The sequence below is a fragment of the Oryctolagus cuniculus genome, chromosome 9 (genome assembly GCF_964237555.1).
Source record: "Oryctolagus cuniculus chromosome 9, mOryCun1.1, whole genome shotgun sequence".
NCBI classification, from domain to species: domain Eukaryota; kingdom Metazoa; phylum Chordata; class Mammalia; order Lagomorpha; family Leporidae; genus Oryctolagus; species Oryctolagus cuniculus.
The window spans coordinates 81,924,908-81,942,096 of record NC_091440.1 but is presented as its reverse complement, the minus strand read 5'-3'; the positions used below and the strand labels follow the sequence as shown (position 1 = coordinate 81,942,096).

Sequence of the window (17,189 nt, the reverse complement as noted above, 5' to 3'; positions counted from 1 at the left end):
GATCTCTCTTAAGTCTGTGTATCAAGATATTATGTTTTGAGGGTCTTGTATTTTTTTTAAAGATTTGTTTGTTTATTTGAAAGAGTCACACACAGAGAGAGAGAGGTCTTCAATCTGCTGGTTCACTCCCCAGTTGGCAGCAATAGCAGGAGCTACACCAATCGGAAGCCAGGAGCTTCTTCTCGGTCTCCCACAGGGGTGCAGGGGCCCAAGGACTTGGCCCGTTTTCTGCTGCTTTCCCAGGCCGTAGCAGAGAGCTGGATCAGAAGAGGAGCAGCTGGATCTTGAACTGGTTTCCATATGGGATGCCGGTCCTTCAGGCCAGGGCAATAACCCCCTGCGCCACAGTGCCAGGTCTCGTATTTTTTTTTAAGATTATTAATACAATTGAGAAATTTCTATGAAAAGTTTGACTTTTTCTAGAAAAGCTAAAACTTTGTATTATAACCATGCCAGTGGAATAGTAGTTTTTGAATAGTTCTGTAGCAGAGGTGTGGAGTCTGGCTCATTTGAACTTTAAAAGTTGGTTTCTGATTATATAATTTACTGGGTAGCATATATTACTTAGCTTCTCCTAGCCTGTTTATTTCTTATCCATATAATGTAAGTAGCACCTTCCACACTGGATAATTATGAAGATAGAATAAAATTATCTAAAGGCACCTAGCATTGACTCTGACACATAGTAGGCAGAGAGAATTCAATAGATAATAACACATAATAACTTGCTTCCTTTTTTTCATCTAAGAAGTGTTCTAAAAACTGCTACTGTTGGCAGATAGTATTCAGACCTTAATACCTTGAGACTGGATCCTACCTTCTCTTTTGTCTACCAACCTAGTTCAGCTATTAGGTGAATTGGATATGTGTATTGTTTCTGTTAGTCTCTGACTAGGAATAATCTCGTAATTCAATCTGTTGATTAAAGTAAATGCCAAAACTCTCTAGCTTTTGAGTAGACTAATTTACTAGCTTTAATTAGTAAGTTACTAGCTGTTAATTAATTTACTAGCTCTTTTTAAAAACAGACTAATAGAAAATTTGAGTTAACACACGTTGTCTTGAGACAGGCATTTGGCCTAGCAATTAAGATGCCACATGGGATACCCACATCATGTCAGAGTGCCTGTGTTTGAGTCCAGACTCCACTTCCAATTCCAGCTTCCTGCTGATGTGCACCCTGGGAAGCATCAGGGTATGGCCCAAGTACTTGGCTCCCTGCCACCCACATGGGAGACCCAAATTGAGTTCCAGGCTTCTGGATTTGATCTGGCCCAGCTTTGGCTGTTGTGGACATTTGGGGGAAAAAACAGGAAATGGAAGATCTCTCTGTCTCTGCCTTTCAGATAAATAAAAATTTATTTTTTAAGAAGGTTATTTGGTGCCTGTTACCCTTAAATCATCCTGGTAGATATAGATTTATTTAATCTAGTGTTATCCCAGTCACATTCTATATAACATTTATTGGCAAAGTAACAAGTTTGTAATGCTTAAAATATTTGCTGTTCTTTAGTGTGGGATTCTGAAATAAATACATTTTTTGTGAAAAACAATGCCTTTATTTATAACAACTCTTTCTGTTCGTGTGTACACAGAAGTGAGTTGGCCTTCTGCCTAGAAAAAAACTCAGACTTCTAAATGATCTCAATAGCATTACTATTTAATATCCTCACTGCTCTTGTATATGAGTATATAACTAATCAACCTGTGGTTATATGTACAGCGCATGTCCTTTTTAAACAATGAGAGCTATTTCTAATGATATAATATCTGATAAAGCCATGCATGGACATTTTTACTTATTAAATCCTGAAAATACATTCGTATAATAAAGCATCAAAAAGCAAAGTACTTGTTACTACATATCTCAGCATGACCTGGAAAATGCACAACTTGATATGCTTCAATCTTACCTTATAAGCTCAGTAGAATTCTAAAATAAGAAGTGTTACTATTTCTAATACTTTAAATGGTAATTTTAAAAATCTATTCTGCTCATTAAGTTTAATTCAGGGACCTATATAATAAATTCCTTCTTGAATTTCATGTCCCTCCCAAAAGTTTATTTGAAGGAATTTTGTTTGTCCTGTGGCCATTAAGCATAGAATAGCATTCAGTGCCATTTATTTAAGAAGTAGCTTCTTGAGTATTTGTCAGCCTTGTTTATACCTAGCTGCATTAAATGATATTTTTAAATGGTTTAAAAACTGACAAAAAGAGAATATTCTCTTTCAAAGTAGAATGGTTGCTATTTAAATTGTAATTACTGTGTTTTTTCAATATATAGAAATTTTCAATGAAATACAGATTTCTAAAAAATTAAAATATAGTTTGCTTTAAATATACATACTGAAATTTTCTTTTAGGAGAACCACCAATCAAAAGAAACTTGTTAAATGAATTTGACAGAATAATAGAAAACCAAGACAAATCATTAAAGGCTTCAAAAAGCACTCCAGATGGTAAAGTTTGCATTTATTCAATTGTTTTTTCCTCTATAAGTATTGTGCCCGATATTCCTAAAGTTATCTTTCTCAGTTTTGGGGGATATATGTATTAGAAAAGGTTTTACAATGTAGTTTATTTGTTAAACTTATATCTTGTCTTGTTTGTTAACTGAACTTTTCCTTCATAGTAACTTTATGATTCTGAGATTCCTTGTAATTGTAAAGTAAGAAGCATTATAAAATAATGACTTTTTATTTTAAAGAAAATCATCTGTAAGAATTTAGTTTAAAACTTCAGTATAATAACTTTTTTTTTTTTATATGACAGGTAGAGTTATATATAGTGAGAGAGACAGACAGAGAGAAAGGTCTACCTTCTGTTGATTCACTCCCCAAATGGCCACCACGGCCAGCGCTGGGCCGATCCGAAGCCAGGAGCCAGGTGCTTCTTCCTGGTTTCCCATGCGGGTGCAGGAGCCCAAACACTTGGGCCATCCTCCACTGCCCTCGTGGGCCACAGCAGAGAGCTGGACTGGAAGAGGAGCAACTGGGACTAGAACCCGGTGCCCATATGGGATGCCGGTGCCGCAGGCGGAGGATTAACTAAGTGAGCCACGGCACCAGCCCCAAAGTATGATAACTTGAAGCTTAGGTTCTAGAGTCCAATTTTTTGAACCCCACCATTCCACCAAAATCAGAATTCTTTCCTTATACTGAGCAGAAATGACCTTAGGTCTCTTCTCTGCTTAGACTTCAGTGACTCTCCTGCAGTCTTAACCTGTTCTTAACTCCAGACTCATTCATTTGGCTACTTGGTACATCTCAACCCAGATTGCTAATATATACCTCAAAGTTACTGTAGTCAATGTTGAACTTCTAATTCTGTCTCTGCCCTAGATTTGCTTTCTATTGTATTTTCCTTTCATTAATAAGGGACAGTGTCTTTCTGCCAGTTGATCACATCAGAGTTTTGTATCGTCTTTGACTGTTTCCTCAATTCCACACCCAAACCATTAATAAGTTATATATAAGTTCTCACCTTCAAAAATCAAACAATTTGATGATTTCTTCTCCTGTCTACCACCCTCAGTCAAGCCACTCTTCATAGCTCCAAGCTGATCTCTCTACTTTTGCCTTTGGCCCTTCTCCAAGCTGTTCTCAATACTGCAACCAGAATCACCCTTCTAGCACAGTGGTCAGATCATGTTACTTGGCTGCTTAACACTCTTCATAGCACTCTTTTAGGCTGAAATCCAAAGTTTTACTATAGGATGTTTGAAGACAAATACGTATACTGTATACTGTATATTTGATTTCTTACTTTTGATAGTCTGGGGAGTGAAGGTAACACATGGAATAAACCTTCAAAGTAAGAACACTTGGGAATTTTCTAATTTCCTAACTACTCTCCTATTTAGGGATAGAAATTTGAAAGTTTCTTAAAGCCAGAAGGGTTGAAAGATTCAGGAAACTTCATTTACTTCTGTCTTTCCTTTCTTCTTACTTACTGGTTCTCAAATGTTAACATGCACAAGAATTCTGAATAGAATTGGAAACTAAAACCCTGATTACTGTTTATGAGAAGCAAAAGTAATTTTTAGTATATTTATTACTATACTATACTATTACTTGAAAAATTGTCATTAGAACCTGTGTTTGATTACTTTGTAAGTATTGAAAGAATGGTTTTAAGGTCCGGAACTGTGGCGTAGCAGGTAAAGCCACTGCCTTTGGTGCTGGTATCCCATATGGGTGCCAGTTTGACTCCTGGCTATTAGCTTCTGATCCAGCTCCCTGCTAATGTGCCTGAGAAAGCAGCAGAAGATGGCCCAAGTGCTTGGGCCTCTGTACCTACATTGGAGACCCAGAAGAAGCTCCTGGCTTCTGGCTTTGGATGTGCCAAGCCCCAGCCATTGTAGCTATTTGGGGAATGAAACAGTGGATGGAAAATATCTCCCTCCCTCCCTCCCTCCCTCCCTCTCTCTGTCTGTAACTCTGCCTTTCATATAAATAAATCTTTTTTAAAAATGGATTTAGATAGTATTAAGCATAAATTTCCAAAAACATTTGATTTAGACATGGTTCCAAGGAGAAGCAAATGGAAGAACATGTATTTCATTCTAAAAGGACTACCATTAACATAAAATAGTATCATAACTCTCCTTTTGGAATTATCTTGACAAGTCAGTGGATACTCAGTATTTATTTGATGATCACATCTTATTTATTTTTTTAAATGATGTTTTTAGCTTGATTTTCATTCAATACTTGAAAGTGAACAATCCTTTTCCTTCTAGTTTCTCTTTTTTTTGACAGAGTTAGAGAGAGAAAGACAGAAAGGTCTTCCTTCCATTGGTTTACCCCCCAAATGGCTGCCACAGCCAGCGCACTGCGCCGATCCGAAGCCAGGTGCTAGGTGCTTCCTCCTGGTCTCCCACATGGGTACAGGGCCCAAGCACTTGGGTCATCCTCCACTGCCCTCCCGGGCCACAGCAGAGAGCTGGACTGGAAGAGGAGCAACCAGGACAGAATCCCCAACTGGAACTAGAACCTGGGGTACCAGCACCACAGATAGAGGATTAGCCAAGTGCCAAGTGAGCCGCGGCACCAGCCTCTAGTTTTTCATTTACATTTCACTGGAAAGTTGAAAGATAATATGAATATTCTCCAGCTAAATTGATCAACCTTTTTTTTTTTTTTTTTTTTTTTTTTTTTTTTTTTTTTTTTTTTGACAGGCAGAGTGGACAGTGAGAGAGAGAGACAGAGAGAAAGGTCTTCCTTTGCCGTTGGTTCACCCTCCAATGGCCTCCGCAGCTGGCGCGCTGTGGCCGGCACACTGTGCTGATCCGATGGCAGGAGCCAGGTGCTTCTCCTGGTCTCCCATGGGGTGCAGGGCCCAAGCACCTGGGCCATCCTCCACTGCACTCCCTGGCCACAGCAGAGAGCTGGCCTGGAAGAGGGGCAACCAGGACAGAATCCAGCGCCCCGACCGGGACTAGAACCCAGTGTGCTGGCGCCACAAGGCAGAGGATTAGCCTAGTGAGCCGCAGCGCCGGCTGATCAACTTATTTTTTCATAATTATTTATGTATAATATGTGTGTGTGCGTGTGTACCTGTACATGTGGAGGGTGTATATATGTAGGGTTTTTATGTGTGTGTGTGTGTGGTAATATGTATGTGTATGGGTTTGCATATATATACATATTTCATATATAGGTTTTTTTTGCTCACTCATTTGAGTTTTAGTTTCAGACATAATGACATTTCATAATAGTATCTCAGAGCCATCATCACACACAAAAAAAATTGCCTACAGGCATCATTTGGCACAGCATTGAAGACACTGCTTGGGATGTCCACATTCCATGTGGGTGTTCCTAGGTTCAAGTCCCAGCTCCACTTCTGATTCCAGCTTTCTACTGCCGTGCACCTAGGAAGCAGCAGGTGATGGTTTAAGTATATGTGTGCCTGCCACCTATGTGGGAGACCAGCTTGTGTTCCAAGCTCCTAGATTGGGTCTGGCCCAGCCCTAGCCATTTTAGGCATTTGAAAAGTGAACAAGTGATGGAACATCTTTCTGTCTCTATCTTTCTGCCTTTCAAACAAAAAAATTTTAATTGCCCAATATTTCATGTCATCCACAGTATTCTTTTTTTTTTTTTTTTGACAGGCAGAGTGGACAGTGAGAGAGAGAGACAGAGAGAAAGGTCTTCCTTTACTGTTGGTTCACCCTCCAATGGCCGCTGCGGCTGGCGCGCTGCGGCCGGCACGCTGCGCTGATCCGAAGGCAGGAGCCAGGTGCTTCTCCTGGTCTCCCATGTGGGTGCAGGGCCCAAGCACTTGGGCCATCCTCCGCTGCCTTACCGAGCCACAGCAGAGAGCTGGCCTAGAAGAGGGGCAACTGGGACAGAATCCGGCGCCCCGACCGGGACTAGAACCCCATATGCCAGCGCCGCAAGGCGGAGGATTAGCCTACTGAACCATGGCACCGGCCTACAGTATTCTTCATACCTGTTTTTATATTTATTTTTTATGATAGCACTTTAAAGTGACCAAGTCAGTTGTTTCCTAGACTGTCCCACACTCTGCTTTTTGTTTCTTTGTGATATCATTTAACTCATTTAAAAAACTTGATTGTTGCTACTGGCAACAAATATTATCACTTTATTTCCTTGTATTTCATTATTTTTGAGAAAATGCTGCTGAGTACCCAAGTCTGAAAAACTCGATTGTTGGCTATTCTTTCAATGAAAAATGGAATTCCATCTTTAAAAAAAAAAAATGGCCAGCACAGCTCACAGCTAAATCATCTAGGTGTATTTTCCTTCCTTCCTTCCTTCCTTCCTTCCTTCCTTCCTTCCTCCCTCCCTCCCTCCCTCCCTCCCTCCCTCCCTCCCTCCCTCCCTCCCTCCCTCCCTCCTTCTTTCTTTCTTTCTTTCTTTCTTTCTTTCTTTCTTTCTTTCTTTCTTTCTTTCTTTCTTTCTTTCTTTCGTTTTTTAATTTATTTTAGAGGTAGAGTTACAAACACAGGGAGAGACAGAGAGAAAGGTCTTCTATCTACTGATTCACTCCCCAAATGGCCACAATGGGCTAGAGCTGAGTGGATCCAAAGCCAGGAACCAGAAGCTTCTTCCACGCCTCCCACATAGGTGCTGGGGCCCAACCACTGGGCCATCTTCCACTACTTTTTCCAGGCCATAAGCAGAAAGTTGGATTGGAAAAGAAGCACCCAGGACACGAACTGTCGTCCATGTGGTATGTGGGTGCCACAGGCAGATGCTTAGCCTACTACACCACAGTGCCTGCCCCTAGGTGTATTTTCTTAAGACATTGGTAGTACTAAAGTATGCAGCAAAACTATGCCAGCACTGCAGATTCACCACAATGAAAAAGACATAAAGAACATCTTACTGTTGTTAGTACAGTTTTGACAGTTCCTCTGAAAGAGTTTTATCACCCTTCTCAGGGTTCCAAACATCTCCCTTTGAGAATTATTGTACTGTAGTATCTGCATAATAGTTTGAAATTCACAATATCAACTATTAAAAACATACAAAGGGGAATGTAAGAGTTCTTTGCAGTTTTTGTGATTAGAGTAGATATCCTTTCTGTGTTCGTTGTCACTCAAAATAATTCTGCTGTTTGTATTTACCAATTTGACCATTAGATTGATTCATTTAGTTTTAATTTTAGGGTTTGCTTTTCTTATTTGGTTTTATATTTAATAAATCATTTACATAGGCTGGTGCTGTGGCTCAATAGGCTAATCCTCCGCCTGCAGTGCCGGCACACCGGTTCTAGTGCCGGTCAGGGCGCCAGATTTTTGTCCCGGTTGCCCCTCTTCCAGGCCAGCTCTCTGCTGTGGCCAGGGAGTGCAGTGGAGGATGGCCCAAGTGCTTGGGCCTCGCACCCCATGGGAGACCAGGATAAGTACCTGGCTCCTGCCATCGGATCAGCGCAGTGCACCGGCCACAGCGGCCATTGGATGGTGAACCAACGGCAAAAAGGAAGACCTTTCTCTCTGTCTCTCTCTCTCACTGTCCACTCTGCCTGTCAAAAAAAAAAAAAAAACATTTACGTAGTTCATTTTTCAAAACTGTGTAAAGGTTTACTTGGAAGAAGTCTGGATTCCATCCCTATTCCCCCATGCTATTCACTACCTCCCCTGCCTCTTGCTCACTGTGGGGAGCCGTGTTCAATGATTTTGTTTATCCTTTCTCAATTTCCTTTTGAAAAATAAGCAAATATGTCCATATATCAGTTTATTCTTATTACCCTCTTTTACTTGAAAGTGTAGCATATACACTGTTTTGTACCTCCTTTTGATTCTTGTTAACTTATAGATATCTAGAGATCACTCCTTAATGAATGTATAGACCTTTTTCATTCTTTTTTATGGTTACATGGTACTTAATTATATGGCTGGCTATAGCAATGTATCCTGGTTCATTCAATCAAGTCCCTATTAATGAAATAATTGAAGATTTAATGGGTGCAAATGAAAGGATCAGTAATACCTGATTTCTTTTATGATTTTACTTAGTTATTTTGTGTATAATCATTATCAAATTGTGAGTCAGCCGCTTTTGATAGTTATCACTTACTGAGCATCATTTTTATGCATCGAAAAATTTAAAGTCTGTAATTGCCTCAAAACTCCTGTTTAAATATTTACAACAGCATGTGTAAGAAAATGAAAGAAAAATGTCTCATTAGATTTTCATTAATATGTAAAAATTTTTTCTAGGCACAATGAAAGATAGAAGATTATTTATGCATCAGATCTCTTTAGAGCCAATCACCTGTGGACCCTTTCGGTAAGACAGGTTTAAATTCATTTAATTGTAATATATAGATAATAATACAGTTTTTAATTAATATTTCTAAAACTTATATCACTAGTATGTGTTTAAAAAGTTAACACTGCCCTTTTTGACAGCCTGCATCAGGATTAAATAATTCTGTACCTTGGTAGTGCTTTATAGTGCTGTTCATAAAATATTTCACTTTTTGGTTTCATAGCAGCTTGTAAAATAGACAAGCAAAATATATTCCAATTTTATGAATGATGTACTGAGGTTACAAAAGATTAAATAAATATTCAAAGTCAGTTACCAAAAATATGGCAGATATTGAATATAAGTTTTTGTCTCTCTTCCTTGTCTTAAATCCTACTAGAATTGCAAGGGTAATTTTTAAGCATAATTCCCAAGGACAATGATCAGAAGAAACAAAAGTTTGTTAGCCAAAACATGAGTGACTTAGCAAAGCTGAGAAAACTAAAACTTGACATGGAGCAAGCAGATAAACAAACCAGTTTTCCCTAACAAACCTGAAAGACTCAAATAGGCAACAATACTTGTGAGAGTAAGGTTGAAAATGGGTACATTATCCCCTCCCTGACTGCAGTTATCACCTTTTCCCAGTAACCAGTTTATTCTCAAGAGAAGATGAATTGGCATCATTCTGAAATGGGGATGGGCTCAGGCCAGAGGATCTCAGGCACAGTTGAGGGAAGAGTACTAAAAACATCCTAAGTAAAATTCTGTATATCAAGCAGTAGAATTCCTAGACTCTTTCTCACTGTAGGCTCCAAATTCTGGCAGATAGGTTCACAAGGCAAGAGACTGGAATTTTCTTTTTTTCTAGGGAGTGTGACCAGCCCAATTGAGAGTACTCACATAAAATAGCATAGCCAGTAATCAAACATTGAAGCCAACAATTGACAAACCCTGTCAACAAACACCTCTAGTAAGCTGTTTAGTGTCTCACTTGAGAACAGGCATTCAAGAATCACTGTTCACTGCAAGAAAGTTATTGTGAAAGATTGCAACCAAAGGATGAAAACAAAGGCAAAGGAACTTAAATGAAATAGGTTGTGCAAGAAGAACATTTAAAAAAAAAGAAGATATTGCATCCTTAGAATAAGTTGCAGCCGGTGCCACAGCTCAATAGGCTAATCCTCCGCCTACAGCGCCGGCACACCGGGCTCTAGTCCCGGTCGGAGCGCCGGATTCTGTCCCAGTTGCCCCTCTTCCAGTCCAGCTCTCTGCTGTGGCCCAGGAGTGCAGTGGAGGATGGCCCAAGTGCTTGGGCCCTGCACCCACATGGGAGACCAGGAGAAGCACCTGGCTCCTGGCTTCAGATGTGCGTGGTGCGCTGGCCGCAGCACGCTGGCCATAGCGGCCATTGATGGGTGAACCAACGGAAAAGGAAGATCTTTCTCTCTGTCTCTCTCTCTCTCACTGTCCACTCTGCCTGTTGGAAAAAAAAAAAAAAAAAGTAGCTATAAAAAGAGCTCTTAAAAATATGGGGCCAGGGCCGGCGCCGCGGCTCACTAGGCTAATCCTCCACCTTGCGGTGCTGGCACACCGGGTTCTAGTCCTGGTCGGGGCGCCGGATTCTGTCCCAGTTGCCCCTCTTCCAGGCTAGCTCTCTGCTGTGGCCAGGGAGTGCAGTGGAGAATGGCCCAAGTCATTGGGCCCTGCACCCCATGGGAGACCAGGATAAGTACCTGGCTCCTGGCTTCGGATCAGCGCGGTGCGCCGGCCGCAGCGCGCTGGCCACGGCGGCCATTGGAGGGTGAACCAACGGCAAAGGAAGACCTTTCTCTCTGTCTCTCTCTCTCTCTCACTGTCCACTCTGCCTGTCAAAAAATAAAAATAAAAATAAAATAATTAATAAATAAATAAATAAAAAATGGGGCCAGTATTGTTGTGCTGCCCATTAAACTGCCTGTTGTGATGCCAGCATCCCATATAAGCACCAGTTCAAGTCCTGGCTGCTCCCCGATAATGCACCTGGGAAAGCGGAAAGGATGACCCAAGTACTTGTGTCCCTGCCACCCATATGGGAGACCTGGATGGGGTTCTATTCTCCTCCCTTCTGTCTAGCCCAGCCTCCCCCTGCACCGTTGTGACCATTTAAGGAGGAACTGGCAGATGAAGGGTTTCTCTCCATCTCTCCCTCTCTCTCTTTAACTCTGACTTTAAAATAAATAAATAATAATCTTTTTTTAAATTGAAAATTATTCTATGTACAAATTAACTCAGTAGAAATAAGTAAATATTAAAATCATGAGTGCTCTCAGAATGTAGACCCACAAGAAAAAGATGGAAAAAAGAATGAAAAGATTATTAGGAAAGTTGGTCCAATGGGTCTAACATCTAAAAAGATGGAGTTAGAGTTTGAAAAAGAAGGAACAGAAGAGAAATGAAGACTTTTTTTTTTTTTTTTTTTTTTTTTTTTTTTTTTTTGAGAGAAAGACAGAGTTCCCAAACACTGGCTCCTTTCCCAAATGTCTGCAATGTTCAGATCTGTGCCCGGGCTAGAGCTGGGAACAGAGGCCCAATGATTTGAGCCATCATCAGTAGTATCCCCCAGGATCTGTATTGGCAGCAAGCTGGAGTCAGGAGCCGGAGCTACGATTTGACTAAACCCAAGCACTCTATTTTGGAATGCGGGCATCTCAACAACCAGATGAAATGCCTGCTCTAAAAGAAATTTTTTAAAAAAATGATTTAAAATGTTTCACCAATGCTGAAGGACATGAGTTTCTTTGATTAAAAGGGCCCACTGAATATGTACATAAATAAAAATGACCCACATTAAGGTGAATCTTTGAGAAATTTCAGAATATGGGCAAAAAAGAGTTTTACATTTTACAGAAAGGGAAAAAAGCAGCCTTCAAATGAAGTTTCAGAGTCATAATGATATGAGTTCTTTCATCTTCAAATGTTAAAAGAATTTGGTTATGGTATTTCATATAATACAGAGCAAGGCCTTCAAATTTCTGAGAAAATTATTTCCAAACTAGAAATCCTATCACTGTCCAAAATACCACTTAAAAGAGTTGACATTTTACAGATGCATTGTATCAAAAAATTTATTACCATGCACCTTTTCCAGGAAGCTAACCAAAACAAATTCATAATTTGAGATAGAGGAAAATGTGAGACTTCAACAATGGAGAATTCAACATTGGAGAGAAGCAAAGGGAACCTTCAGGGTGATATTGCAGGGAGATACCAGAATCATAGCTAAGTTGCTAAGCCTAGAAATTAGCCCCTTTGGAGCAGAACAGAGAAAGTCTTAGGAATTTGCTGAGAAGGTAAAATTAAATAATACCTAAGTATTTTAATGTGTTAAGAAGCTTCAATAAAGATAATAAATTGCACATACTCATCTTTTTGCACTGCTTCTCAAAATTTTACCAACATAATGATGCAGTTTGTACCCACACAACACACATACACACACATACACACACAGGGAGAAAGACCACAGTAACTAAATTTTTCAAACTATGCAGGGGAAAACTGATTTGAACATGGTAGTGAGCATGTGAGAGAACCAAACATTTTACAGTGAAGAAATCTCAAAAATTTCAGGAATTTGGGGCTTCATATACTTCAAAACTGAGCGGTGAAGAATGAAAGCGTCACAACAAGGGGATACTGTTAAGAGTATATTTAAAAACCAGTCGAATGCCTTGCTTCACTCCAAGAAGCAAGGCAGTAACCTCTGTGTACTCCAGAAAACTAGAGGTTTAGCCTCCACAGAAGGTACTAAAGGGGTTTCTTTATTGGCAAACACACTAGGCATGCTTGAAAGCAAGAGTACTGTCCTGAAAGCACAGGAGGTAAGTTAATCTGTGCGTATTAAGTTGTGAGAAATACTCCCTTTCCATGGCATCTTCCCCCACTCAGCTTCCAGAATGTTAGCAGCTACATTTTCATTATTGGAAGTTTCCAGTTACTGAATGTGCAGTACAGCTTTTAATCAACAGGTCCCATCTTTGTACAAAGCTTCCAAACAGCTTTTTGGTCCTCTGCTCTTAAATATGAACAGATTTCCAAAGATTAGCAAAAAATGAAAGTGACCAGAAAAGAACAGTATTCAAGAAGCAACTTAAAAGAACAGTATTCAAGAAGAGGGGAAAATATTTAAAACAGAATTTAATTCATGAACAAAATGAAAAGAGTTATATATACAATTGAGAATTTGGATGTGAATAAATGATGAATGCATAGAAATTCAAGTATATCTTTAAAAAATAGTTACCTCAAGGGAAAGCAAATGTTGAAAGGAAATACAGTGTATTACACACTGATGTTATGTATATTTTATACAAATATAAGAAACTCAGCTGTAAAAATATTTAGTCATAATTATTGAATATTGTTTAAAAAAAAATAAGGAAAGGTAGAGGTAAGAGAATGTGTGTATATTAAAGCAGAGGTGATGTTGACAAAGAACATAATCTTCGTCTGCCATTGTGGTACTACAAGTGAAAAAGTCAATTAAAGGCATTTACCATAGATATGTTAGATATAATCACTGTAAATATAGAAGCACCTAAGATTGTTGAAAGCTGTTACAAACCTTTTCTCTAGTTAATAAACTTTTAAGCCCAAAAATTTGGTTTAAATTGTGTTAATGTTGCCTTTTCAAATAAAACTAAACCATCTATGGCACTGTTGAAAAAAAGTAATTGAATTGTATTTCTAGAATGTAGTTTTCAGCATATAACAGGTATATGTGTTTCAAACATAAAAAGCCAGATGATTTTTTTGTCTTACTTCTTTTTATCGAAAACCAGTTGTAATCTTAAAAACAAATGCCTTGTTATTTGTCTCTTCATTACCTTAATGTACGAATAAAATGGGAAAATATTCATTTAGCAAACATATTAAGCACTTGGCTCTAGGTAACTAATATATAATGTGCTGCTAGATAGAGAAGTCTAATTGAAACTGCTCTCCTAAGAACTAAGCATGAAAATGAGTTATAATGTGATACAGATTGTTATTACAAAGTGATGTGAGAGCATAGAAAAATTGGCAGCTAATTATGTGATAGAAAGCTTAACGGGAAAAATTCTTCAGCCAGAACATAAATGCTTGATTAAGAAGGGCGTTCCAAATTCTGGGAAGAGTAAGAAGTTGTGTAACTTTCTTGGGATTTGCTAGGGAGGGGCATGGGGGAAGGCTGGGAGGAAACAAAAAGAAATGGAGGTTAGGAGCAGATAGGAAGCCTACTGTGTGTTGTCTCTGGTGAGTTAAAACCTAGATAAGTGATAAGTCTTTTTTGGAAGTATCTAAGAAGTGTAATGAAAGAACCAGATTTGTATCTTAGAAATAGACCAAGGTGGCGCCGCCATAGCTCAATAGTCTAATCCTCCGCCTTGCGGCACCGGCACACCAGATTCTAGTCCCGGTCGGGGCACCGGATTTTGTCCCGGTTGCTCCTCTTCCAGTCCAGCTCTCTACTATGGCCCGGGAGTGCAGTGGAGGATGGCCCAAGTGCTTGGGCCCTGTACCCCATGGGAGACCAGGAGAAGCACCTGGCTCCTGGCTTCGGATCAGCACGGTGCGCCGGCCGTAGTATGCCAGCCGCAGCGGCCACTAGGGGTGAACCAACGGCAAAGGAAGACCTTTCTCTCTGTCTCTCTCTCTTTCTCACTGTCCACTCTGCCTGTCAAAAAAAAAAAAAAAAGAAATAGACCAAGGTAAGACTGTTTCAGGGAGGTTAGTAATGATATGAAGGTTTCAACTCAGCAGAACTCATCAAAGTAAAGGATAGAGACTAAGTGGAAAATAAAGTCAAGTAGATTTGGCCAGATGGTGATTGACATCAGCAGATTATCTCCTGTTAGATTCAAAGAGACATCTTGAGCATAACCTGTAAAGCAAAACCATCTCACGGTATTCTTTTTGAGAGAGAGAGAAAGAGGTCTTACATTTGCTGATCTACCACCAAATGGCCACAATATCCAAGGCTGGGCCAGGCTGAAGCCTGGAGCCTGGACCTCAACCCAGGTCTCCCATGGAGTGGCAGGGGCCCAGGTACTTGAGTCATCTTCGCTGCTTTCCCAGTCACATTTTTTTTTTTTAAGTTCAGGATTTATTTGGAAAATAAGAGAAATAAACAGGAACACAAGGGCTTTATTAAGGGAAAGTGGTTCAGAAAGAATAAACAGGCGTTCCATACCAGTCTGTCAGCCAGTGAGGGAGCACAAGTGGGCAAACCAAGAGTGCAAGCAAACAGTGGCAAAACAGCAGGGGGGGTGGGTAGCGCTAAATGCTTTCTAGGCCATATTAACTACCAAAAGGGGAAGAGTTACATAGCCTGATTGACTGGTGGGTAGATACAGGTGAGATCACATAGGGGTAAGGGAGTATGGCCTCCAGCTCATGGGCTTAATCCTATCTCCCTGACTAGTCCCATATCATTCCCCCCCTCAAAGATTCTAGACCCTTAATCTTAAGGGGATGCTGAAGAGTATAGACTCATCATATCTTCTATATGTACTTCCTGCTGATCAGGAACGCAGGCCCTGCCTATCTCAGGTCTGAAAATATCTTCCTATCTCATCTGATGACTCCTTTTCATGACCTGGAGAACTTTCAGTCACCACCATTGGCTGCATCCCCTGCATGGTAATCATAACTCTTAGAACTAAGTCATTGAGTTCTGAAACATACAAGTTTATCAATCAGCATGAGTAAAACTGGAACAAAAAGATTGCAAGTGGAGTGCCCTTTAAGATAAAACATATTTTATAGACTCCCAGATAGTGGGTGGTGATAGACTATCCTTACACAGGCACATTTTTATTAGCAGGGTACTGGATTGAAAGCAGAGGAGCCTGGACTCAAACTGGCACTCTGATCTAGAATGCAGATGTCCCAAGTAGCAGCTTAACTCTCTGTACCACAGTGCTGGCCCCACTTATAGTGTTTATTTATTTGTTTGTTTGTTGTAAGGGTTACAGAGAGACAGGTCTTCCATCTGCTGGTTCACTCCTCAAATGGCCTCAATGGCCAAAGCCAAGCCAATCCGAAGCCAGAAGCCAGGAGCTTCTTGCAGGTCTCCCACATGAGTGCAAGGGCCCAAGGGCTTGGGCCATCCTCAGCTGCTTTTCCAGGCACATTAGCAGTTAGTTGAATCAGGAGTGGAGCAGCCAGGACTCTAGCCAGTGCCCATGTGGGAGGCTGGTACTGCAAGCTGAGGCTTTAACCCGCTGTGCCACGGCACGAACCCCTATAATCTTAATATTCAAAAACAACATGGCAGGGGGCCAGCGCTGTGGCGTAGGGGATAAAGCCATTACCTGCAGTGCCAGCATCCCATAAGGGTGTTGGTTCATGTCCTGGCTGCTCTACTTCTGATCCAGCTCTCTGCTATGCCTGGGAAAGCAGTACAAGATGGCCCAAGTCCTTGGGCCCCTGCAATCACATAGGAGACCCAGAAGAAGCTCCTGGCTCCTGGCTCCTGGCTTCGGATCAGTTCAGCTCTGGTTTTTGCGGCCAGTTGGGGAGTGAACCAGTGGATGGAAGACCTCTCTCTCTCTCTCAGTCTCTCTGTCTCTCTGCCTCTCCTTCTCTCCATGTAACTCTGACTTTCAAATAAATAAATAAATCTTAAGAAAAAAAAAAAAAAGACAGAGCAGGAGGTTAGTAGGTAAGATGCCTGCATCCCATGTCAAAATGCCTGGGTTCAATTCCCATCTCCTGACTTTGTGCTGATGCAGACCCTGGGAAGCAGCAAGTAATGGCTCAGGCTCCCAAGTTCCACATGGTAGACCTGGTTTGAGTTCCTGACTCCTAACTTTGGCCCAGCACTGGCTATTGCAGGCATTTGGAAGTGAGCCAGCAGTTTAGAACAGAAAACTTACTCATTTTTGTGCAGTGGATTTCAGCTATATTATAAGGAAATCAGTCCAACCGTTGTACCCTTTCTCTTGCACTATTAATTTTTCCCTGTGTACTAGATTGTCCCCATTGTTGACCATTCCAACACTGCCAGTCCATCTCCTTGCATATCTTAAAGCACAACTCAAAATTGTCTCTACTCACCATCTCTACTTAATCTCTTTCCATGCTTTTCTGAACGACTCTGGTAAGTCTTTTATCACTGTCCACCAGCTCTTAAGATTGTCAGTAATGGGCTAGCATTGTGGTACAGCAGGTTAGGCTGTCATTCAAAATGCCAGCCACTTAAACCACCAATATCAGCTCTAATCCCGTCTCTTCTCCTTCCAATCCTGCTCCCTGCTAATGTGTTTGAGAAAGCAGTAGAAGATGGTCCAAGTGTTTGGGCCCCTGCCATTCATGTGGAAGACCCGGATGGAGTTTTGGGCTCCAGACTTTAGCCTAGCTTAGCCCAGACCAGCCAATGGGGCCATTCGGAGAATGAATCAGTGGATGGGAATACCTCATTCTCTTTGTCTCTCCCTC

General features: G+C 40.7%; 1 protein-coding gene across 5 annotated transcripts in view; it reads left to right on the top strand.

Annotated features, from left to right (window-relative positions):
- Nucleotides 1-17,189, top strand: part of BRCA2 (BRCA2 DNA repair associated) — a 72,250-nt gene that overhangs the window by 25,314 nt on the left and 29,747 nt on the right. For all 5 annotated transcript variants that reach the window (XM_002720579.5, XM_070049046.1, XM_070049048.1 and 2 more), the window contains 2 exons: nt 2,367-2,462; nt 8,696-8,765. In XM_002720579.5, the coding sequence (XP_002720625.3) occupies nt 2,367-2,462; nt 8,696-8,765 (166 nt within the window). The remainder of the gene's footprint in view (nt 1-2,366; nt 2,463-8,695; nt 8,766-17,189) is intronic.